At 56.6% G+C, this 23,489-nt stretch overlaps 2 protein-coding genes across 2 annotated transcripts; one reads left to right on the top strand and one right to left on the bottom strand.

Annotated features, from left to right (window-relative positions):
* Window positions 1–3,689: 3,689 nt before the first annotated feature.
* Window positions 3,690–7,133, top strand: LOC135404955 (uncharacterized). Its single transcript, XM_064639680.1, has 9 exons — window positions 3,690–3,850; window positions 4,194–4,344; window positions 4,594–4,652; window positions 4,771–4,920; window positions 5,015–5,253; window positions 5,523–5,670; window positions 5,916–6,109; window positions 6,198–6,335; window positions 6,626–7,133. The coding sequence occupies exons 1-9, from the start codon at window positions 3,755–3,757 to the stop codon at window positions 7,131–7,133; spliced, it is 1,683 nt and encodes a 560-aa protein (XP_064495750.1). The 5' UTR covers window positions 3,690–3,754.
* Window positions 7,134–21,386: 14,253 nt separating this feature from the next.
* LOC135404954 (zinc finger protein 502-like) lies at window positions 21,387–22,734 on the bottom strand (the record flags this gene model as incomplete). Its single annotated transcript, XM_064639679.1, has 1 exon — window positions 21,387–22,734. A coding segment is annotated over one exon (870 nt), but the record flags the coding sequence as incomplete, so codon positions are not given.
* Between the last annotated feature and the right edge of the window lie 755 nt (window positions 22,735–23,489).

Here is a 23,489-nt window from a genome sequence, read left to right as displayed (position 1 = left end):
CATTCTACATCTGACAGCCTTTAACTTCTCTCTGTCTCACTCCCCTGCCCTTGGTGCTGCAGGCAGTGCCCTCAGCCCTGCTGGGCTGTGCAGAGGAGCTGCTCACCAGCAGAGCTGTCTCTTTGAAGCTCTTCTTGCTTGCCAGGAGCTCCCTGTGTGCCAGGAGCCTGGCCCAGCTCAGCAGCACAGCAACAGCCCCAGGCATTTCATGACCCTCAGGGGACTTTGAAGTTGTTTACAATGAGACTCAGTCCCTGAGAGTAAATTCAAACAACTTCTCAAGAAGTCAAAGTGAGATGGAAACACTGAAGTTTCTTGCAGTGCTAATGAGTCTCACTGAGGGACACAACTGAGAACGTGTCCCCAGGTTCCAGTTAGAGCAGAAAAGTGCAGACAGTGATGACAAGGATGGACAAGCAAGGCAAAGGTGGCTCTGATGCTGAGGAAACCTGGATGTGTTTCCTTAATCCAAAGGGCCAAGGCCTGACCCCCAGCCCCTGGGAAGGCAGATGCTGTCCCTGCCTCATTCCTCAGGGCTCTTCCTGGGGCACTGGGATGTGGGATGTGCAATGCCAAGGGCAGGACCATGGGGTGGCACCTGCCAGGCTGCTGAGCAGGGACAAGGAGGCCATGAGGCCCCAGGGCTGCAAGGGCCACTCGTCTCCTCCTGGCATCAGGGGCACAGACAGCAGCCCTGGCCAAAGGCCTGCAGAAGGTGGCTCTGGCAGGGCCTTTCAGCTTCTCCCCCTCCCTGTCTCCTCTCCAGCCCAGGCTGTCCTACGGTGTCCATGCCCTGCCCCTTTCCCTGCAGGCTGTCGTCATCCCCCCGGCTGCCCCACCTGGCTGGCACCTTCCTGCACTGACATCTCTGCGTCCTCCCTGGCTCTTCCTGCACACACAAAGCCTGGGGCTCATCCAGACTCCTTCTTTGTGACATATTGCACCATAACACTGACCTCAGAGGGAAAGTTCTTGCTTCTTGTCACCAGTCTAGGTCACCCCAGCTGCCCTTGGTGGCACTAGTTCTTTCTTAGGCTGTTTTCTGACAGGAAGAAAAGCTCCACCAGCTCTGACACCCCCCTTCCAGAACTCTCAGGCTACTCCTCTGTAAGGGGGGTACTTTTGAATTTGATGATCAATGGAGCATAGAGGCGTGAGAAAGGAATCATATTAGGATGTGAAACCAGCCAGAGTATGGTACAATGTAACTTCATGGCACAAGCGAATTGTAAGGTCCATTGTGCTTTTTAGCAAGTCAGCTTGATATCCCCTGTTATCAGAGATGAGTTCTTCCTTGGTTTTGCTACGTATTGCAAGATAGATACATCTACCCTTGAAACACAGTGGTAGAGGTCATACATAGGGGTGAGAAAGATGATGATGGGAGGAAGATTCTGTGGGCAGGGGTCGCTGGCCCCTTGCCCTACAGCAGGGCACACACAGACTGTTGCTATCAGGTGATGAACAGGCAGGGTTTGGCTGCCACTCAGGCATCACCTTATACTGGGTACTGGCCCTACGTGGTGTAATGTAGAGCTGATAAAATGGGGTGTCAGGACTGCTGGGGTGAGCGATCCTCATCCTGCCATGGAGACTGTGTTGTTCTGCCGGGACGCCCGCTAAGCACGGGCACCGACCAGCTGCTGCAGATCCTGGCAGCCCTGGCCTGTCTGTGTGGGTAAGCACAGTTTATTGATAGGAAGTAATTGAGAAAGCCACTGTTTTATATCCTTTTTTATATCCTTTTAATTCCCTTTTTACCAGTTAATATTGTATTAAAAGCCACTCGTAGTATTGTTTTAATATCCTTTAAATGTTCCTTTAATTCCCTTTTTACTAGTTAACTATAACAAAAGCTGTTCATAGTATTGTATGAATGCCAACTGATAAAGCAGTTTTTTTGTATTCTTTTTTAGCTTTTGATTCTCTTTGCTAGTTTTTATTCTCACTGCAATAAAAGATTTTTTGTACTGCTGGAATGTCTGTTGCACTTGTCTTTATTCCGGGCATGTATTCAAACGAAATAATACATGGGGGCACAGCTCTTTGGGGCCGGAGACGAGCAGCAGCCTTGCCAGGACTCGGGGCACTGGCAGGTCTCCTTGGGCCAGGACTTGCCACAACTGCTGATTTGGGTGCAGCCCTGGCCAAAGGGCTGCCAGCAGCATTGGTGCCCTTGCCCACACCTTCCTTCTCGGTGTCAGCCCCCCTGTTTAGGATGGCCACCAGCCAGCACTTCTCCCAAGGAGGCCGTGCCAGCTTGTGTGGAAGGCCCCGTGCCCTTCCTGCTGCGACTGAGTCGGCGGCCGAGGGGGCTCCTTGTGCTGCCGTGAGCAGGCACAGGAGGGGAGTGTTTGCTCATTTCTTGAGCCGTTCCTACAGTTCAGGTCCAGCCAGATTAGATACTTCAGAGAGCGGATTCCCTCCAAGGTGGGGCAGGTTGGCGGGGCTGGGGGAGGCCCCAGGCCACGTGGCACTGTGTCCCAGGGCCCTTTGTGACACGCTGGGCACGACCGGTGGGATGGAAGGGGGCAGGGTGTCCAAGGGCCCTTTATGACCCGCGGTGACAGAGGTGCTGCTGGTGACACGGCCACAGTGTCAACAGTGCTCCTTGGAGCAGGCGACGGGACAGGACGGGACAGAGCGGTGCTGTGCGGAGCCCCCGCGCAGCCAACTCGTGCCTTGCTGACCCGGAGCGTTTTGGAGGATTTTCTCGTTTCCAGGTGACCTCGAGGCATTTCCACAGGATTTGGAGACCCGGAGTTTCTCCGAGGTGTCTCTAAGCCCTGTGGCAGGTGCCCTTGAGACCCTTTTGCAGGACTTGGAGACCCGGAGCTTCTCTGAGGTGTCTCCAATCCCTGCGGCAGGTGGCCTCAAGGCCATTCTGCAGGATTTAAGGCCCGGAGTTTCTCCGAGGTTCTCTTTCTCTCTTGCAGGTGCCCTGGACACCAGACTGTGGCATGGCAGGGAGACGCTTCAGCCTGCTCAGGCTGTTCCGGAGGAAGAAGGAGGAGGAAAGCCCTGGGGCTGCTCCAGCACAGCAGCCTGAAGAGGTGCAGCAGGTGCAGCCCCCGCAGGAGGGTGAGTGCTGGAACTGGGCCACAGGGCTGGTGGCTGCAGTCCCCTTGGCCTCATCCTGTCCCATCCCCTCTGGACATGCCCAGGGAAAGGGAGGGGGGCAGAGGGGCTGAACTCCTGGCAGCCGTGCTCCATCCACTGGGCATCCCGGGGCTGGCCCTGCCTGCTCCTGGAGCCTAGCCTGGGCTGTGTTCTCCGGCCTCTCCCGCACACCCTCAGCTCTGAGCACGCTCGCTCTTTGCCAGATGCAGGCCAGGAGCGGACAGAAGAGCAGCTCCGTGCCCGTGGCCGCTTCCGCAGGGCAGCACAGGTACCTGCAGCCATCCCCGCCTGGGCTGGGCCTGCTCTCACTGCTCAGCCCAGCACCGCTGTCGCGGCCCTCCAGGGGACATCCCTCTCTTCCCTGCCCTTCTTTCTCCTGCAGACATTTATGAAATTCATGGGCAGTCGGCGTAGAAAGGCCAGGATCACACCAGCTGATGTCCAGGCCCAGCCTGACACCATCCCGACCCAGCTGACAAATCCTGATGTCAGCACCGCGTCGACTGCTGCCCCAGCAAAGTGTGACACCGCAACCAGTGATCACACAACCCACTGGGACACCACGTCCACTGATGATGTGTCACACTGTGACTCTGTGCTGCCTGGTCTCACGGAGGAGGCCAACGCCACAACGATGGAGGGCGTGGCGAGCACTGACGCCGCGCCTGTTCAGCGCCTGGCCGATACCCCCAGCCTGGAGTTTCTTGAGGAGAGAGCTGTCTCTGCTGAAGTAAGCAGCCTGTGGCCCCCCAAGCTGGGTGCGCTGGGCCCCCTCAGCCTTTGAGGCTGGCACAGTGTGCTGGGAAGGGAAGCATTTCTCAGGGGAAGCTGGGCAAGTTGCTCACTCTGGCAGCTCTCCACCTCTCCCCTGTGCATCCTCCAGGCCAGACTGTGGGACCTGGGGACCTGGGGCTGCTCAAGGCATCTCCAGTCCCTGGGGCAGGTGCCCTTGAGGCCAGACAGTGGGACGAGATGAGGGGACGTATTTCCCAGGCTTCTCTCTTGCAGCTGCCTTCAAGGCACGACTGCAGGACTTGGGGAGCCAAAGCTTTTCCATGGCATCTCTGCTGCAGGTAGCCATAACACCAGACGGAGACATGCAGCAGAGACCCCCCACGGTGCCCAAGCTGGCCTGGGTGAAGGAGGAGGAGAAGGAGGAAAGCCCTAGGGCTGCTCCAGCACAGCAGCCTGAAGAGGTGCAGCAGGTGCAGCCCCCGCAGGAGGGTGAGTGCTGGAGCTGGGCCACAGGGCTGGTGGCTGCAGCCCCCTTGGCCTCATCCTGTCCCATCCCCTCTGGACATGCCCAGGGAAAGGGAGGGGGGCAGAGGGGCCGGGGCTGATCTCCCGGCAGCCGTGCTCCATCCACTGGGCATCCCGGGGCTGGCCCTGCCTGCTCCTGGAGCCCAGGCCTGGGCTGTGTTCTCCGGCCTCTCCCGCACACCCTCAGCTCTGAGCACGCTCGCTCTTTGCCAGATGCAGGCCAGGAGCGGACAGAAGAGCAGCTCCGTGCCCGTGGCCGCTTCCGCAGGGCAGCACAGGTACCTGCAGCCATCCCCACCTGGGCTGGGCCTGCTCTCACTGCTCAGCCCAGCACCGCTGTCGCAGCCCTCCAGGGGACATCCCTCTCTCTTCCTTGCCTTTCTCCTGTAGCTGGTTTGCAGATTTATCTGGTGCATTTGGCATGAAGAGGCCACTTTCATGGCCACTGGGGACACGGCAAACTCGGACCTCTTCAATGCCCAGACCAGCGCTGCCCTGCTGGATTTGCTTGTGGAGAACGGTGTCTTCAGAGCAAAGCAAGTAAGCAGCCTGTGGCCAGGGCTCCAGTCCCCCAGGGATGCTGTGGCCCCTCACATCGGCTGCTCTGGGCCCCCTCAGCCTTTGAGACCAGCAGAGTGTGGTGGCAAGGGGAGCACTTCTTGGGGGAAGCTGGGCAAGTTACTGGCTCTGGCAGCTCTCCAACTGTCCCCCATGTCCCCTCCAGGTGCCGGCCATAGTCAGGTGCATCCACCAGTGGCTCACGTCCAATGTGTCTGCTGAGCACAGGCTGGACAAGACTCTGGTCCTGCTGACCGAGGCACACCCCACGGATGTTGCAGTGACCCTGCTGCGCTCTGCCCCAGCCTGTGACAGGTATGGGGCTCACCTGCCTTGAAGGCTCACCTGCCTTTAGACCCCATCCCCCTGGACAGCCTGTCCCAAATGGTGTGCCAGAGACATGGAGACTTCCAGGACACTTCAGCTCCTCTCTTTGCCAGCTTTGGCATGTCAGCCTCCAATCCTGAGGCCAGCCTGCCTCCCTGCCCCACAAGGCACCGTGGCTCTGTCACCTGGGCCCCGCAGTTGCCCAGGTCACAGAGCTGTGTCCCAGACCCCCCTGAGCCAGAGTTGTGACTCCACAGAGCTGCTCGCACCATGTGGAAGACGCTCATCTCCTCCAGATGGACTAAGGAGCCGGTGCTGCAGATCCTCTTCCGTGTGCTGGAATACTGGCCAGCGCACAGGAGACGCACCTCTGATGGGGATGAGAGGGATGTCTTTGCCCTGGCTGTGAGTTTCTTGAGCTGGCCTCTGCTCGCTCCCAGGTTGCCTCTGGGACGCCTTTCCATCCTCCCTCACCACTGCTTCTCCCTGCCCCAGGCACTGGGCTGCAAGCCTGCCTTAGGGGCAGGTTCAGGGACACCAGGCTGGGGGATCCCCCTGTGTCTCCTCTGGCCTGTCCCTGCCACGCTTGGGCCCTGCCACATGGACATCTGGGCCCTGAGAGCTGTCTCTGGGTGCTTTGTCTTTGGCAGGCAACTGTGGCACTCTGGGAGATCCTCCAGCTGTCCCACTCCTGGTGCCCAAGTGCATTGAAGGACAATTTCCCGCGCCTCCTTCTGACTCTGCTCTTCCAAGTTTTCATCAGCACAGAGGAGATGTCAGAGGAGGTCGAGACCTTCTGGAGGCGATGCCGGGAGCAGCGCAGCCTTCCCCCCAACCCCAACAGGTGCTCCATCCCAGTCCCCTCTCCCTGCCACGCCCTCGGGGCTGAGGCCAGGGCCCTGTGCCTGACCTGGGCTGTGCTCTGCACACAGGTTTGCAGTGCAGACTGTTAAAGCCCTGCTGCGCCAGCTGCTGGATGAGGACATGTTGATGGCGATCGGTCGCAAGTGTGGCTGGGACATGCTCCTCAAGGCTGACAGCCACCACTATGCAGTGGGTCTGCTGGCCAGGTGAGAGCCCTTTCTCCCCACTGCCCCACACCCCCACAGGTCATTTCTGCCCTGTGCACAGGCCACCCCTCACAGTGCCCGTGCTGCTGGGCCAGAGGGCCTTGGCAGCCAGGGATGGCTGAGCAAAGTGGAAAAGGTGGAGAGAGGCGGCTGCACAGGAGGAGCCACCTCCCAAAGTGCCCACGTCCTCTCCTGGGCTGGTGGTCAAAGACCAGGCCTGTGTGAGTCAGTCCCAGGAGAGCTTTGCCCACCTGGCTCAGGGTCTCTGGCACCTTTATTCCCCCTTGCAGGGAGCTGTGCCGTGTCTCCTGCTCCTTCGGTCGCCGCATCGCCGTCAGCCTGCTCCCGCGGCTCAGCAGGGGAGAGCCCCTTTGGGAACTGCCTGCCCTGGCGTTCCTGGTGGAGGTGAGCCTGATGGCGAGCGCTGCCTGGCCCAGCTGCCTCCCCCTCTCTGCCCTCTCACAGCCGCAGCCGCCCGGGACGGTGCCTGCACCCTGTGCTGCTGCCTGGGCCCAGCCCCGGGCGGGTCCGGGCTCCTGCCAGCCGGGTACCCCGTCACTGCTCCCTGCCTTTCAGGTCCTGCACTGCCTGAACCCCAGACAATTTGGGCCCAGCGTCCTGCAGATTATTTCCAGGCACCTGCGCAGTCAGTGCCCGGAGAGGCGTCGCCTGGCACTCCGAGGCCTGGTGGTGCTCAGCAAGGCTCCCTCAATGGTGAGCAGGGGGCAGGGGCTGAAGCTGGGCCGGCAGCGTGAGGCTGTGCAAGGCAGTAGCTTGGTCTTGGCTGGCCTTTGGTAGCTGTGGCAGCTGCTCCCAGCTCTCCTCCTCCCCGTTCAGCTGCCCGACTCCTTTGGGAGGCACCTTTGGCCTCTGGGCCCCGCGGCAGCAGCGTGGGGCTGCACCACAGCATTGTGTTCCACACAGGCTAAGAGCATCTGGAGCCTGAATGAAAGCCTCCTGGAGCTACTGCAGGATGCAGACACAGACGCAGTTCAGATGACTCTCTCTGCGTTCATCAATGTGCTGGGCTTGAAAATCATCAAAATATCCACCCCTACTGCCCTGAAGTTGCTTGAGGTGCTGCAGCCACTCTTTGACAACGTAAGGCTCTGTGCCCCTCATCGTGGGCACTGAGTACTGCCAGGAAACTTGGGGCCCAGTGTCTTTTCAGACCTGTGCCCCGGTGGGCCTGGAGAAGCCAGTGCTGAGGTCTTTTCCTCTTCCTTTGCACCAGGAGCACAGCCAGCTGCAGCAGCTCTCCATGCTCCTCTTCCGGGAGCTGATGGAGGCGACAGAGAGGAGCAGGAGCCTAAAGCCACACGTGTACCTGAGTCTGGTGCCATTCTACTTCAACTGGCACAATGAGAACAAGCGTGTGGCAGAGGTGAGGACTCATGGGCTCTGGTGTCCCCATGGCAGGAGGCTGCTGTGCCTCCTGCCCTGGCCCATGGTCGCCTGCAGCCTCCTCCTGGCCTTGGTGCAGGGATGCGGGTGCTGTGCCCTGGGCTGTGGTGCCATGGCCTGCTCTCTGTTGCTGTGCAGGCCTCTCGGAGAGCACTGTTTGGTGCAGCCAGGTTCCTGAAGTGGAGGGATCTTGAGAACTTGGTGACCATGGAGCAGCCGTGGAGGTTTCCCGAGTGCCTGGTAAGGACGGCCCCAAAGCCCCAGCCCCTGGCTCCCCGGGAGCACCCAGCCCTCTGCTCCCCCCAAAGCCCGGCCCCAGCAGCTGCTGGCCAGGCCTCAGGGCTCTGTGGGCAGGGGAGCCCCGTGCTGGGGGCTGGGAGTGCCCGACCAAGGGGCAGAGCCTGAGCCCAGCCTTCCCTCCATGCCCTGGCGCTCTTTGCAGCTGGAAAAGGACAGGAGCCGAGTGGGCCAGTACGTGCGCCAGGCCCTGCCGTTCCTGGAGAGCCCAGAGGAGCCCCTGCGAAAGCTGGCCATCAAGTTTCTGGGTGAGCCACAAGGCCGGGGTCCCTCCCCACCCCGCTGCAGCTCGGCCCCAGCCCCGGCTGCTGCAGCGGCAGCAGGATGCGGCCCAGGGCATGTGGAGCCCCGAGTGGCCCCGAGCGCCTGCTGCCGCCCTGTGCCAGCCCAGCCCTGGGGCGTCCCCATGCGGGAAGGCCCCGGGCTCAGCCCTGCCAGGGCAGGAGGCCGTGTGGCCGGGCTGGCAGCGCCGCTGTGGGGGACCTGTGCCTCTGGGGCCTGACAGGCTCTGTGTTCCCAGGGATCGCCGCCAGGTCCATGAAGCAGGAGCAGCCAGAGCTGCAGCTCATCTGCCAAGGTGAGCGAGGGCACCTTCCAGCTGATCCCCTTGGGCCCTGCTCCCTCCTGGCCATGGCAAGAGCTGGCTGGGATGGCCCTGGCAGGAGGGGCTCCTCACGTCCCCACACCCCTGGCCTCTCACCTTGGCTCTCTTCCTTTCTCCTCCAGCCCTTCAAGACATGACTGATGACAGCCCTGCCGTCTCAAACCTGGCCCAGGAAACGCTCCACATCATCAGAGCTGTACGGAGAACTTCATTCTTCCGATTCTGGTAGTCTCCGTTGCTGCCTCTTCCAGCCCGTAGAGGCGTGACAGAAGACATCAGACTCGCCATGGCAGGCCTGGCAATTCAACACTGCTACGTGCTGAGAGCTGTACAGATGGCTCCCTACTGCAGATTCCAGCAGCTCCAAGACTGGCTGTGCAGGGCGTGGAAGACCCGGCCTTTTCTGCAGGGCAGTGTCTGCCTGTGCTGCTGCAGCTCTGTGGAGAACTGATGCAGGAAGCTCCATCTCCTGGGGCCACCTGAGCCGCTGGGGAAGATGCCTCTTCCCTGCAAGCACCTCCTTTGAGCCCAGCATGGGAACATGACCAACATGTTATCATGCACAGAGGCCCAGGAGTTTTTTTTTGGTGCCCAGGGTGCACAGGGCCTTGGAGAAGAGGGGAAAAGGGCTCCTTGTGCTCAGCAACACTTGCCCCGCTGTGTAGTGTGCCAGCAAAAGTGGGCAGAAGCCCCTTGGCCTTTGATGACTCTTCTGGAGCCTCAACGCTTGCAGCAGAGTGGAGGGGCAGAGGCTGGAGGTGTGGGGAACCCTGAGCACCTTGTCCTTGGAGATGGCCACAAGCCCTCCCCAGCCAGGAAGCAGCGTCGGTGTCCTGCCTGTGTGTTACTGGCTGGATTGCTCCGGGCTCCCAAGTGCCTCTGGAGCAGCTCCTCTGGAGCTCCTTCAGGGCTGCGCCGCTGCCGGGCAGGTTGGCGGGGCTGGGGGAGACCCGCAGGGGAGGGGGCGCTGGGAGGCCAGGAAGGGGTGAGGTGCTGTGGAGGCCCTGATGGGACAAGGGAGAGGGAAGCCTTGAGGGGAATCTGTGAGGGGGTGGGTGGCAGAAGGCTGCGAGGGGACAGACTGGGTGCAGGCCCCGAGGGGCAGGGTGGAGGGAAAGGCCCCCAGGACTTTGGGGGGGGCAGAGGTCATAAGCAGCCCCCAGGCAGCCACCTCCTTCTCTGCCAGCCGGCTGCTCTCGTGCTTTCCTGAGGCATCTCCCAGCCCTGTGGCAGAAGCCCTGGAGGCCGGGCCTCAGCAGCAGGGTGGGCACACCCCCAAGGGGGCCAGGCTGGCCTGGCTGGGGACAAGGAGGGCAAGGGGGCCCTGCCAGGGCACGTCCGCCGGGTGCTGCCGGCCAGGGGCAGTGGCACAGGCAGGGCTGGTGGCCAGCCCGGGCCCCCGTGGCTGCCCAGGCCACAGGGCTGTGGCTGACACGCCCCTGAGCCAGAGCTCTGGGCCCACAGAGCTGCTGCCACCACGGGCAGGGCGCTGGGCTCCTCGGGCAGGGCTGCGCACTCGCTGCTGCCCAAGCGGCTCCGCCCCACAGACAACAGCACCAGAGGCTGCCCAGGAGCAGCAGCGCCCACAATGCCTGGGCCTCCTCACCCAGGCACCCACACCCGCCAGGACACCAAAAGTGGGCAGACTGTGGGCACAGTTGCACCCACTTTGGCAAAAGGCTTCAGGGCAAGTGGCCACCACAGCTTTCCAGTGACTCCCCAGCCTCACAGCAACCCTTGGCAGCTTCAGCTGCAGCCTGACATCCTGACTGACTTCAGTGGCCCTGCTTGAGGCTGGACACACCTTCCACACTCAGGTGTCCTTAGAGACTCTGCTGGGACACCAGCCTCGGGCTGCAGCTGCTGAACCTCTCCTCCACACAGGCACCTTCAAAACACGGGCATGGGCTTCTAAACTCTACGTCCAACACTTGAGGGCAACAAAGGAAGAAGCAGCAGAAGCTGAAGCAAAGCAGGGCCTCGTGTGTTGGAGCTTCAGGGATGGAGGGAAGTAAGCACCGTGATGTCTGCTGAAAAGATGGCCCAGTTCACCAGCTCACACTTTGCTGCTGGACGTTCCTCCTTTGGTCCTGCTGGAGCCCATTCCCTACCAGTGCACGGCCCTGCCTTGTTCCCGGATCCAATCTCCGGGAGCCCTGGCAACAAGTGGGCCCTGTGTCCACCTGAGAGCAGAAACTGGCAGAATGTCTCTGCTTCCAGCACTTCTCTTGGCTGCTCCTTCAGGCGGGTGGCACCTTCATGGGAGACACAGAACAGCTTCTCATGCCAGACTTCTCCCTGTCCCCTGCACTTCCCCAATGGACTGGACATCAGCTGCTGGCCACAGCTGAGCACACAGAAACCGGAGTGTTGAACATGCAAAACTGGGCTGATTTTTTTTCCAGAAGGCAAGAAAACAAGCAAAAAGAACACAAGGAAGCTTGAGTCTCTCTGTCCAATCTAATTGTCCTCTGAAACTCAGCAGCTGATGGTGGCTTTGTGCTGCTGCTAATCACTTCCACCCAAAAATCAGGCCAGGAAGGAGCAACGGCTTCTGACAGATGACAAGTCTTGCCACTAATTGCTCCAGCTGCCGCTCCCAACAGCCACCTGCAAGAGGGCAGACCTCAGTGCCCCTTGGCTTTGGCTGCCCTCTGGTAGAGAAGTCCCCCGGGGGCACAGCTCTTTGGGGCAGGAGACAGGCAGCAGCCCTGAATCCAAAAAATCGGTCTGAAAAACTGCTCAGAGACTTTTTTATCTTTAAGCAGCAAGGTATTTGTTTATTCAACGTTGGGAGCAAGCCAGCTCGCGCTGGACAAACTTGCTCGCCGGCTCCTCAGAAAATCAACACTTTTATACAATTTTCAGATATGATTAAATGCATATTCAAGTGATTACAACATCTATCAATGCATATTAATAATAGGCGGAGTATAGGTGGAGCTCAGGTGGGGCTTGGGGCGGTGCTTCTCTTGGCTCCCCATTTCGGAGGGTAGTTCCCATCTTCCTCCATAGGGGAAGGGGCTTCAACTCATCTTCCTCAGCTTGACCCTTCTTCCTTCCCATTGTTCTTGACCCGCTCACTGAAGCTTGGAAAAAGCCCTGGCTCCCAGCCTATTTCTCCTATTCAAATGTCTACCTGATCCTGTTATATTTCTAATTTATTGCTTCTAGGCCTATTACATGTTCTTGTACTATTCTCTGAAGCTTTGGTCCAATAAGTAGAACAGAATGAGCACAGATCATTTTGGATGTTGGTAACTTGTTTGCAGGCCCAAATTTCTTAGTTAACTCTTTTGGGCCTGGCCTTCTGTTTCAGCCTTGCCAGGACTTGGGGTGGTGGCAGGTCTCCTTGGGCCAGGACTCGCCAGAGGCTTTCCCTCAAGAATCCCAAGAGGAGGCAGGGAATGCTGAGCAGAGCAAGCCCTGCCCGGATGTCCCATCAGGATGACACTGTTCTAGGGGGAATTCACTGTATCTGCTAACTCTTCCTGACTGGCTTAATGACTCAGCCATGGTGTGTCCCTGTCACTCAGATCCCTTCTTGGCCGCACCTGATGTTGTGATTCATGTGACTGACCATACCTTTACCATCCCTGTAAGTAATCCTTCTTATTTTAGTTGTCATGGCTGAGCTTCGTGAACGAAGATTTGGGGAGGGCTCTACCCAAGTTTGTTGCAAGCACGTTGGTGGCTAAAAAGGCCAATACAAGATAGGCATGTCCGGTTGCAAAAGGTACAGCAGAAAGACTCCTTAGGTGGTATATTCTGCAAGGCACGATTCTTTCTGCCTTGTCTTTTCTCCTCAAGGGTGATCCGGCGTGCTTTCTCGAAAGCATCAGCAGCGTTATAGATGGTGTGTCTCCAGGCCTCACGATTGGAGGCCAGAGTAGACCAGTGATGGTGATCAATATGGCCAAGGTTGAGATGTTGTTTCAGGGAGTCCTTGTATCTTTTCTTCGGGGCTCCTCTCTTGCAACAGCCGGTGGCAAGTTCACCATAGAGCAAGACCTTAGGAAGGCGGTGGTTGGTCCTTCATCCTGGAGACGTGCCCTGCCCAGCACAGCTGTGTTCTCATCAACATGGCCTCAATACTTGTGACTGCTGCTTGTTCAAGAACAGATGTATTGGTCACATAATCTGACCAGTGGATGTTTAGGATTGTGCAAAGGCAGCGTTGATGGAAGCGTTCTAGGAGACGCAGGTGGTGGTGGTAGATGACCCATGATTCAGATCCGTATAATAGAGTAGACACCACTATGGTTCTGTAAACACTGATCTTTGTACTTTTCTTCAAGTGTTTATAACGCCAAACTCTTTTATGAAGCTTTCCAAAAGCTCTCTATGCCTTTGCTAACCTGTTGTCTCTCTCTCGGTCAATCTCACCATCCGAAGAGATGAGGCTACCCAGGTAATTAAACTGCTGAACTGATTTGAGCACTGATTGGCCAATGGTGATATGGGGATGAAGGAAGACTTCCTGAGGTGCAGGTTGATGGAGAACCTCTGTCTTCTTTAAGCTGACTTCCAGCCCAAAGAACTCAGCAGCGTCTGCAAAGCAGGATGTTAAACACTGCAGAGCTGCTTCTGTGTGGGCAACAAGGGCGGCGTCATCAGCATAAAGCAGCTCCCGGACAAGATGGTTTAAGGTCTTGGTGTGGGCCTTCAGTTGCCTTAGGTTGAAAAGGCTTCCATCAGTACGATATCGAATGTAGATACCGTCCTGATCATCGAGGTCTGCCGTGGCCCTTTGGAGCATCCTGCTGAAAAAGATTGTGAATACGGTTGGTGCAAGAACGCAGCCTTGTTTCACACCACTGGTTATTAGAAAAGGCTCAGAAAGTTCATCACCACATCTGACTTGGCCGTGCTGATCCTCATGGAGTGAGATGATCATTTTAAGGAACTTGGGGGGACAACCTAAATGTTCCAAAATCTGCCACAGACCTTTTCTGCTCACAGTATCGAAAGCCTTGGTGAGGTCGACAAAGACATAGAGACCTTTGTTCTGTTCCCTACACTTCTCTTGCAGTTGTCTGAGAAAAAACACCATGTCTGTGGTGCTCCTGTTGGCTCTGAAACCACACTGACTTTCAGGTAGCATTCCTTCTGCTCTCGGGTATTAGTATGTTCAAGAGTATTCTTGCCAGGATTTTGCCAGCAATGGAGAGCAGAGTAATACCAGGGTAATATGAGCAGTCTGATTTAGTACCTTTCTTTTTATACAAAGTGATGATGACTGCGTCTCGAAGGCCTGATGGTAGTTCGCCTGGTTCCCAACAGCGCACCACAAACTCATGAAATTTAGCATGGACTGCAAGGCCCCCACATTTCCAGACTTTGGGTGGAATTCCATCAACCCCAGCTGCCTTGTCGATTTTCACCTGCTGTATGGCCTTAAGGGTTTCTCCTAAAGTGGGGGCAGTATCCAATTCATATTTCACTGGTTGTTGTGTGATGGACTGAATTGCTGAGTCTTGGACTACACAGTTGGTGCTGAAAAGAGTCTGAAAGTGTTCAGACCATCGATTCAGAATGGAGGTTTTATCTGTTAGAAGCGTTTGCCCATCAGCACTGAGTAGAGGGCTTTGGGCTTGGTACATAGGCCCGTATGCTGAATAAAGGATTATCTTCTTGTGTATACATATATATACACACACACTGAACAGAATGAAAATTGGAACCAAAAATGAAGTTGAAGTCTACTCAATGTTGGTCATAAAGTGGAATTAAGTTTAGGAGAAAACATAACCTAATTAGGAGGTTATGAAAGGCACATTAGTATGTGCTGGAAAAGTAATTTTTATATATGAAAACTATTTTATGCTTTATATTATCTGTATAATACACAGTCTTACACAAACAAACCAAGGATGTGCATGAAGTTCACACTAAAGCTCTGTACTATATTTATTGCTCTCTGTGATCAGTGCTGCATTCAGGTTACATTTGACCTGCAGGTGTAATGGAACCTCAGCAGAGTACAAGAGGGCAATCAAGAAAATAATGATCTTGGGGTGGCAAAGAGGTTTCTCTACATTGCTTTTCTGTGATGAAGAAATCACTGTCCCAGACAAATCTTTGCAGGTGACAGGCTTGAAAAGGAAACACCTTCACAGCCAGAGCCAGGAGATCAGAAACCTTGCAAAATTCAGCTGCAGCCAATGTGGAGGAATCTGAGTTAGTCTTGGTTTTAAACATGACTAATACTCCTCTTCCTTTAGCAGATGCACTAATTCATTTCTATAACCTGCAGCCTCCCCCAAAGTGCAGAAACTCCACAAGTGAAATTTGTTGAAGCTGAACATCAGATCAAAAGCTTCAGGCCTCTTCCAGCACGATTTCATCAGCTCTGTCTCCTCAAGAAGTCAGGAAAAAAAATACAGCTACATGAAAAGTAAATGAGCAGCTTTTTCTTACTCTGAAACCAGAAAATAATGACATGAAACCCAGATCAAATGCAGCACTATCACTTGTCTTTCCAAATGCCAGCATTAATTCTCTCTCTCACAGCTCCCAGAGACTTGTCATCCTGATTATCCTCCCCATGCCGTTGGGGGCATTTTTGGAGCCAATTTACACCTCTAATATTTTTTTCTCTCCTGGAGAGAGAACTGATTTTGCTTGCACATTGTAATCCTTTCAGAAGAACTTTTCCCTTTTCCCCCTAGTTTTCCTCACTTGTTGTTATTACTTTTTCCCCTTAAGTTTAAAAATTAAAGCCTTTGCTCTGAAAGAGGGTGAAGGAAGAATGACGAAGCTTCAAACCAAGGAGAAAAACCTTAAAATCCGAATTTCCATGAGCAGCACAAGTCTCCTCTTGCATTAATGCCGCCTCACAAAACGGCAACGGCCTCTGCAGGCAGCTGCCTAAAAACACCCACGGCTCCTCAGGAAAACAGAAATGCAATTGTTATATTTTTCCCCCCCCCTAAAGATTTAATTTTTCTCTCTTTTCATTCAGCCCCTCGGTGACTCCCGAGAGCCCTCTGCAAAGCCATAAACTGACTTTTGGAGGAGCTTTTGGACACCCCCGGGATCCTCCCCCGCGCTGCCGTGGGGCCCGTGGGTGTGTGAGGGGCTGAGGGGTCGAGCGCCTGGACACTGATAAATAAATATCGGCACGCAGGGATACGGGCCCGCCCCCGCCGCGCTGCGCAAACGGCGCAGGGATACGCAAACGGCGTAAGGCGGCGACGCTGGCGGCAAAGGAGCGGCGCTACGCAAATTGCGTAAGGGGCTGGCAATGCCCGCGGCGCTACGCAAACGGCGTAAGGGGGGTACTGGTAATGATAATGGAGGGAGTTACGTAAGTTGCGTAAGGCTACGCAAATGGTGCAAGGGTCCTGCCTTTAGCGCTACGCAAATGGCGGAAGGACCCCGGTGGCTTCCTAAGGGCTCGCAGACCTTTCCCGGTTCATCCCAGTCCTCTCCAAAGGGCTCCCAGTCCCTTCCTAAGGGCTCCCAGTCCATCCCAGTCCGCCCCAGTCCGCTCCTAACGCCGCTGCCCACAGCCCTACGCAAACGGCGTAAGGGGATCTGCCAGTGCCCACAGCCCTACGCAAACGGCGTAAGGGGCCGCCGGTAACGGCAAAAGAGGGGAGTTACGTAAACTGCGTAAGGCTACGCAAGTGGCGTAAGCGCCCTGCCCTCAGCGCTACGCAAATGGCGGAAGGGCCCCGGTTCCTTCCTCGGGGCTCCCAGTTTATCCCAGTACCTCCCAATCCTTTCCTAAGGGCTCCCAGTTCATCCCAGCTATCGCCGCGTTCTCGCGCTTCCAGAATTTTCTCCCTCCGCTTCCCAAATATAAAGGGACTTTCTGTGCTGACCACCGAGCCGGGAGCACTGACGGGCTCGGCGCAGGGGCCGTGTGGTATTTGGTTTCTCTACAGTTCGTGTTTTTATAATGAAGGGGGAAGGGAAGGAAGGGAGCCGCTCCTACCAGCACGTCAATAATCTGTTGCAAAGGACTGGAGCTCTCAGACTCAATTAGTCCTCCAGTGAACCATTTAGCTGCTGAAATAAATCCAGTCCCAGGCACGGAATCAGCAGGATTCGAGACAGAAAAGCCTGTGTGGGTACTCAGGGCATTGAGCTCATGCGGATTTGTGCACAGGTGCAACTTGGTACATTTTACTACTGAGTGCTTTTGATACACAAACTGGCCACCGAAACTCCCTCGGATCACAATGTGCAAAGTTGGGACAGCTTTATCCAGAACACATAGACCACACAATTTCTCAAAGCTGGATCAGAATCTGTGCCAGCCTGTGGTGGAACCATGGAAGCCACCCACAGGAGTTGCATTTCCCATTCGGATATCAGGTGGGGACAAGTCCCTGCCACAGGAATGGAAAATCCATGGTGGGGTGGGAAGGGCCAAGATGCTGCCCTGGCAGAGAAGGGTGGATGTGCCACTGCAACATCTCCCAGCAACGCTGCTGTGGGTGGAAAAACACCATTAAGCTGGGACAAAGTCTAGGAAAGCAACTGCAGAGTCTGTCTCCTCTAAATGTGATGTCTCCCTCATCCAGACACAAAGCCATGCTTTGGACCTCCCTGCACCAGTCTTGGATTTCCAGCTCCTTAACCGCATCAGAACAAGACAAAAAAATTTACTTCTTTTTATATTCTTGTAGTGAGTTGGCCCTGGCCAGATACCAGGTACCCACTAAAGCCGTTCTCTCACTCTCCCTCTGCAACTGGGCAGAGGAGAGATACAAAAAAAAACAGTAAAGAATTCCTGAGCAGAGATAAGAGCTGGGAGAGGTCAGTGACTGATCACCTTCATGGGCAAAACAGACTCCAAGTGGGAATAGTACTTAAATTTATTACTAACAGGATAAGAGCCAAAGAGTGAGAAATAAAAGTCTTAAAAACACCTTCCCCCCACCCCTCTTTTCATGTTCTCCCTCCTCCCCCTCAGCGGTGCAGGGGGACGGGAATGGGGGTCACTGTCAGTTGTTTCTGCCACTGCTCAGGGAGAGGAGTTGGAGTCCTTTCCCTGCTCCCATGGGGTCCCTCCCACGGGAGACAGTCCTTGATGGACCTCTCTGGTCCCTCCCACGGGAGACAGTCCTTGATGGACCTCTCTGGTCCATCCCTCGGGCAGCAGCTCTTCCCAACCTGCTGTCCCGTGGGTCACTCCTCCATGGGGTCAGTCCTTCATGGATGAGCTGTACTGGTGTGGGTCCCCCACAGGGGCCATGAGTCCTGCCCAGGAAAAGCCTGCTCCAGCCTGGGCTTCCCTCTCCATGGGCTGCAGGTCCCTACCAGGACCCTGCTCCATCCTGGGCCTGCCACGGGGTCACAGCCTCCTTCCTGCATCCACCTGCTGCAGCATGGGAGCCTCCATGGGCTGCAGGGGGGTCTCTGCACCCCGATGGTCCCCCAGGGGCTGCAGGGGGGTCTCTGCACTCCGATGCTCCCCCAGGGGCTGCAGGGGGGTCTCTGCACCCCGATGTTCCCCTATGGGCTGCAGGGGGGGTCTCTGCACTCCGATGCTCCCCCAGGGGCTGCAGGGGGGTCTCTGCACCCCGATGTTCCCCTATGGGCTGCAGGGGGGGTCTCTGCACCCCGATGCTCCCCCAGGGGCTGCAGGGGCACAGCTGCCCCACCCTGCTCTGCCCCACGGGCTGCAGGGCCTCCGCTCCGGTGCCTGGAGCACCTCCTGCCCCTCCTCCTGCCCTGCCCTTGGGGTCTGCATTGCTGTTCCCATGTTCTCATTTTGCTCTTTCCTGGCTGGAACTCTTTCTGTACCACAACTTTCTGTTCCTAAATATGTTATCCCAGAGGTGTTACTGTCACTCCTGACTGGCCCGGCCTTGGCCAGCAGCAGGAATTCTGTCCTGGAGCCACTGGCATTGGCTCCACGGGACAGGGGAAGCTTCTGGCAGCTTCTAACAGAAGCCAGCCCTGTAGCCCCCCCGCTGCCAAAACCCAACCACAGAAACCCACTGCACCCAGTTACTTCCACTTGCCCCAGGATGGTTCCAGTTTCCATCAGGATGATCCTGGTCACTCCCACTCACTCCCAGTTTATGCCAGTTGCCCCCAGCATGCACCCTGTCACTCCCAGTTACTTCCAGTTGCTTCCAGCAGGATCCCAGTTGCTCCAAGGATGTTCCCAGTTGCCTTCCAGCATGGTCCCACTGGCTCCCAAATCCCCCCTGTGTAGTTCCAGTCACTCCCAGTTTGATCCTGGTCCCTTACAGTCACTCCCACTATGATTCCAGTATGGTGCTGGTCACTCCCACTATGATCCCAGTCACTGCCAGTCACTCCCAATAGGATCCTGTTGCCCCCAAGGTGGTCCCAGTTGCTCCCAGCCACCCCCAGGATGGTTCCTTTCACTCTCAGGGACTCCCAGTCTGAGTCCAGTGTGGCCCCAGTCACTTCCAGTCACTCCCTGGAGGATGCCATTTGCCTTTTGCATGGTCCCAGTTGCTCCCAGTATGATCCCAGTATGAGTCCAGTCACCCCCAGTATGATCCCAGTAACTTCCAGACACTTCCAGTATGAAGCCAGTTTGATCCCACTCATCCCCAGCATGGCTGCAGTCCCTCTCACACACTCCCAGGATTATTGCAGTCACTCCCAGTAAGACCCCACTAGGGGCCCAGCTGCTCTCAGTATGACCCCAGTACAACCTCAGTAGGGGCCCAGCTGCTCCCAGTATGATCCCAGTTGCCCCCAGCGTGGTTTCAGTTGCTCCCATTCACCCCTACTATGGTTCCAGTCACTCCCAGAATGATCCCAGTCTCTCCTAGTAGGATCCAAGTTACCCCCCAAGTTACCCCTGCATGGGCCCAGTTGCTCCCAGTCACCCCACTGTAGTTCCAGTCTCTCCCAGTCCCTCCCAGTATGACTCCAGTATGATCCCAGCGGCACCCTGTATGGTGGCACTCACACCCAGGATGAACCCAGACATTCCCTGGCACTCCCAGGATAAAGCCATTTGCCCCCAGCAGGGTCCCACTTGCTCCCAGTCACCCCACTAGAGTTCCAGTCCTTCCCAGTAGGATCCCTGTCACTCCCAGTCTCTCCCAGTATATCCCAGCTGACCTCAGCATGCTCCCAGTCACTCCCAGTACACTCCCAGGCAGTCCCAGTATGATCCCAGTCACTCCTGGTCTCTCCCAGTATATCCCAGTTGCCTCCAGTGTGGTCCCATTCACTCCTGAATGCTCCCAGTAGCTTCCAGCATGATCCCAGTTGCTCGCAGCCACTCCCAGTCACCCCCAGTGGGGTCCTAGTGCCTCCCAGTATGATCCCAGTCAATTCCAGTGTGATCCCACTTGCTCCCAGTATATCCCAGTTGTGCCAACATGGTCGCAACTGCCCTCAGAATGCTCCCAGTCACTCCCAGTATGACCCCAGCCACCTTCAATGTGGGCCCAGTTGCTCCCAGTATGATCCCAGTTGTGCCCAGCATGGTCCCAGTTGCTCCCCCTTCCTCCCAGTGGGATCCTAGTAGCTCCCAGTTGCCCCTAGCATAGAACCAGTTGCTCCCAGTATGATCCTAGTCTGATCCCAGTATGATCTCAGTACAATCACAATTGCCACCAGTATGATACCAGTGACTTCCAGACACTTCCAGTATGAAGCCAGTTTGATCCCACTCATCCCCAGTATGGCTGCAGTCCCTCTCACATACTCCCAGGATTATTGCAGTCACTCCCAGTATGGTCCCAGTATGACTCCAATAGGAGCCCAGCTGCTCCCAGTATGATCCCAGTTGCCCCCAGCGTGGTTCCAGTTGCTCCCAGTCATCCCTACTATGGTTCCAGTCGCTCCCAGCCACTCCCAGTATATCCCAGATGCCTCCACCATGCTGTCAGGTGCTCCCAGTATGATCCCTGTGGCCCCTGTCACCCCCTTTTCTCTCCCCACAGAGCTCCTGAGCCGGCAGCGGCCGCAGCCCCTCCCCAGGGCCTTGGGCCCAGCCTGGACCCCCCCTGTCCCCGTGACGATTTTGGGGGGGTCGTGTGTCCCCCCCTCCCCTGTTGTCACTCTGCCTCTGCCCAGCTGCTCCCAGTGATCCCAGTAAAGCTTCCCAGTTCTCCCCAGTCCCAGTTATTGGGGGGCAGTGGGGGAGGGGCTTGGGGGAATCCCAAGGGGTGGAGCTGAGTTTGGGGGGGGCAGAACCAGCCCCAGGATGGATTGGGAATGGGGACCCCCCTGTGTTCCCCCTGTGTCAAGCCGCTCTGGGACGGTCTTGGTGGGGCACCTGTCCCTTAAAAGGCACCCAGCTCACCCCCAAAGGTGCTGGGACCTCCCTAAATCTCCCCACAGGCCCCGGAGAACCCCCCAAACACGCACAGAGCCCACCCAGGACCCAACCTAACCCCTTTTTTGGGGTGCTGGGACCCCAAACTGAGTTGGAGGGAGATGGGGATTGGGGGATGATGTGGAAGATGTGAGAGGAGGGAAAAATGGGAGCTGGGACCCCCAGAGTAATCCAGGCAGGGGTGGGGATTGAGGAGACTATGGAAAAGTGGGAGGAACAGGGAGAAGGGTGGAAAAGGGGGTCTGGTAGGGTAGAGGGTCCCATGGGGGTCTTTGGGCACAAGGGGGTTGGCAAAGGGGGGTGGCCCCCTGAGCTCCCAACTTCCTGTGGGGTGCTGGAGGCTGCTGGATCCAGTCTCAGACTTGGATTATGCCAACAGTTTCAGTTTAGAGGAATTACAGAGGTGTGACTGAAGCACTTTTGTCCCCCAGGTTTTAATGATGGCAAATCAGATCTATTGATAGAAAGGAATTTATTTAGGGATACAAATGATCAGACAAAAGATCTTAATCAGAAGTATTAACTGCACAAGAGAAACACTAAAACTACCAGGAGTACAGGATAAGATAGGACAGTGCTCTACACTAAAGCAATTGTTGAAGCAATTCTACTAAATCTGGCAAAAAAACAATAATTCTTAACTAGAGATGGATGGAACTCCCCCAGACCAATGCTCTTGGGGAGATCTCTGCTCTCAACCTCCAGCAGTGACCTTGGGGGGGTCCCCAGCCAGGGCAGGAATCTCCACACACCCCTCCAAGAAAGGTTCTGTTGGAAGAAGCTGCCCCTGAGAAAGGGGACTGGCCCTTTGTGGTCGAAAGGGATGGACTGACAGTCACTGGACTCCAGGGGTTGCCTCACCATCAGGGGCTTCATTCGGGGTGGAAGCAGCGGCCGAAGCTCTTCCCGCAGTCGGGGCACTGGTACGGCTTCTCTTACCGGTGGGTCCGTTGGTGTTTGGTCAAGGTAGAGCTGTGGGGGAAGGTCTTCCCACACTCCCCACACTTGTAGGGCCTTTCCCCGGTGTGGATGCGCCGGTGGGTGCTGAGGTGGGAGTTCCGGTTGAAGCCCTTCCCGCAGTCGGTGCAGCGGAAGGGCCTCTCATCCCTGTGCGTCCGCTCATGTCTGAGGAGACTTGAGCTGGTCTGAAACCTCTTCCCACATTCCAAGCACTTGTAGGGCCGTTCACCAGTGTGGATGCGCTTGTGGGTGATGAGGTTGGAGCTGTTCCTAAAGCTCTTCCCACATTCCTCACAGAGGTAGGGACTTTCCCCGGTGTGGATGTGCTGGTGTTGGATCAGGCTGGAGCTCTTCCTAAAGCTCTTCCCACATTTCTGACAGAGGTAGGGCCGTTCCCTAGTGTGGATGAGCTGGTGGGTGCGGAGGCTGCAGCTGTCCCTGAAGCTCTTCCCACATTCCCCACACGTGTAGGGCCGTTCCCCAGTGTGGATGTGCAGGTGTCGGATCAGGCTGCAGCTGTCCCTGAAGCTCTTCCCACATTCCTCACACGTGTACGGCCGTTCCCCAGTGTGGATGTGCAGGTGTCGGATCAGGCTGAAGCTGTCACTGAAGCTCTTCCCACATTCCCCACATTTGTAGGGCCATTCCCCAGTGTGGACGCACTGGTGTTTGAACAGGTGGGAGCTCTGGTTGAAGCTCTTCCCACATTCCCCACACGTGTAGGGACGTGCCCCAGTGTGGATCTGCTGGTGTCGGATCAGGTGGGAGCTGTTCTTGAAGCTCTTCCCACATTCCAAGCACCTGAGGGTCTTTACTCTGCTGGGAGGCTGATCAGGGACCACCAGCTCAGAGCTCTGCCTCAAGCTACGGCCGCCTTCCTGGCACAGGCTGGCTCTTTCCTCCTCAGAGCACCCTGGGATGGCTTTGGAGCCCCTCCTGCGGGGGGATCTCCGGCCCTTTTCCTCCCCGCTGCCTTCCTGCGCCGGGGAGCCCTTCAAAACGGCCTCTCCCACCAGGGTCTCACGGGGGGATTTGTCCTCCGGGCTCTCCGTCCTCAGCTCGGGGCCTGGGGCAGGAAGCAAGAAGGACAGGGAGGGGATTTGCCTCCGGCCCACAGGGAAGGCCAAGGACATCCCCCCAACTCCGGCCCCGGCAGGACGGCGGCGCCAGCGGGGTTGTCCTGCAGCCGGGGCCATGCTCGGCTGACAGAGCCAGCACAACACCCGCCCAAAGGGACACTGACTTCCTCCTCACCTGCCTGGGGGGCCCAAGGCATCTTCCTCTTCCTCGCAGCCTCCTCCTCCATCCGCCCAAGCTTTGGGAAGGACAAATCCTGATGGGGGGGAAAACAAGGGCTGAGCGCGTTGGCTTGGGGGTTCCTCCTGCCCAAGTCCATCTCTAGAACTCACTGGGCATCCTGTGTCCATAAAAACCTCCAAACCACCAAGATTTAGCCCAGAATAACCCAAACCACCCAGATTCAGGCAAAAAACCCTTCAGAAACAGAAAGATGAACCCCCCCCACAAAGTGCAAAAAGTTAAAATTCAGCCAAAAATACTGCAAAATATGAAGATTCATCCCAAAAATATAGTGCTTAAT

Source organism: Pseudopipra pipra, chromosome W (genome assembly GCF_036250125.1).
Source record: "Pseudopipra pipra isolate bDixPip1 chromosome W, bDixPip1.hap1, whole genome shotgun sequence".
Classification (NCBI taxonomy): Eukaryota; Metazoa; Chordata; class Aves; order Passeriformes; family Pipridae; genus Pseudopipra; species Pseudopipra pipra.
This window is presented reverse-complemented; position numbering and strand designations above follow the sequence as displayed.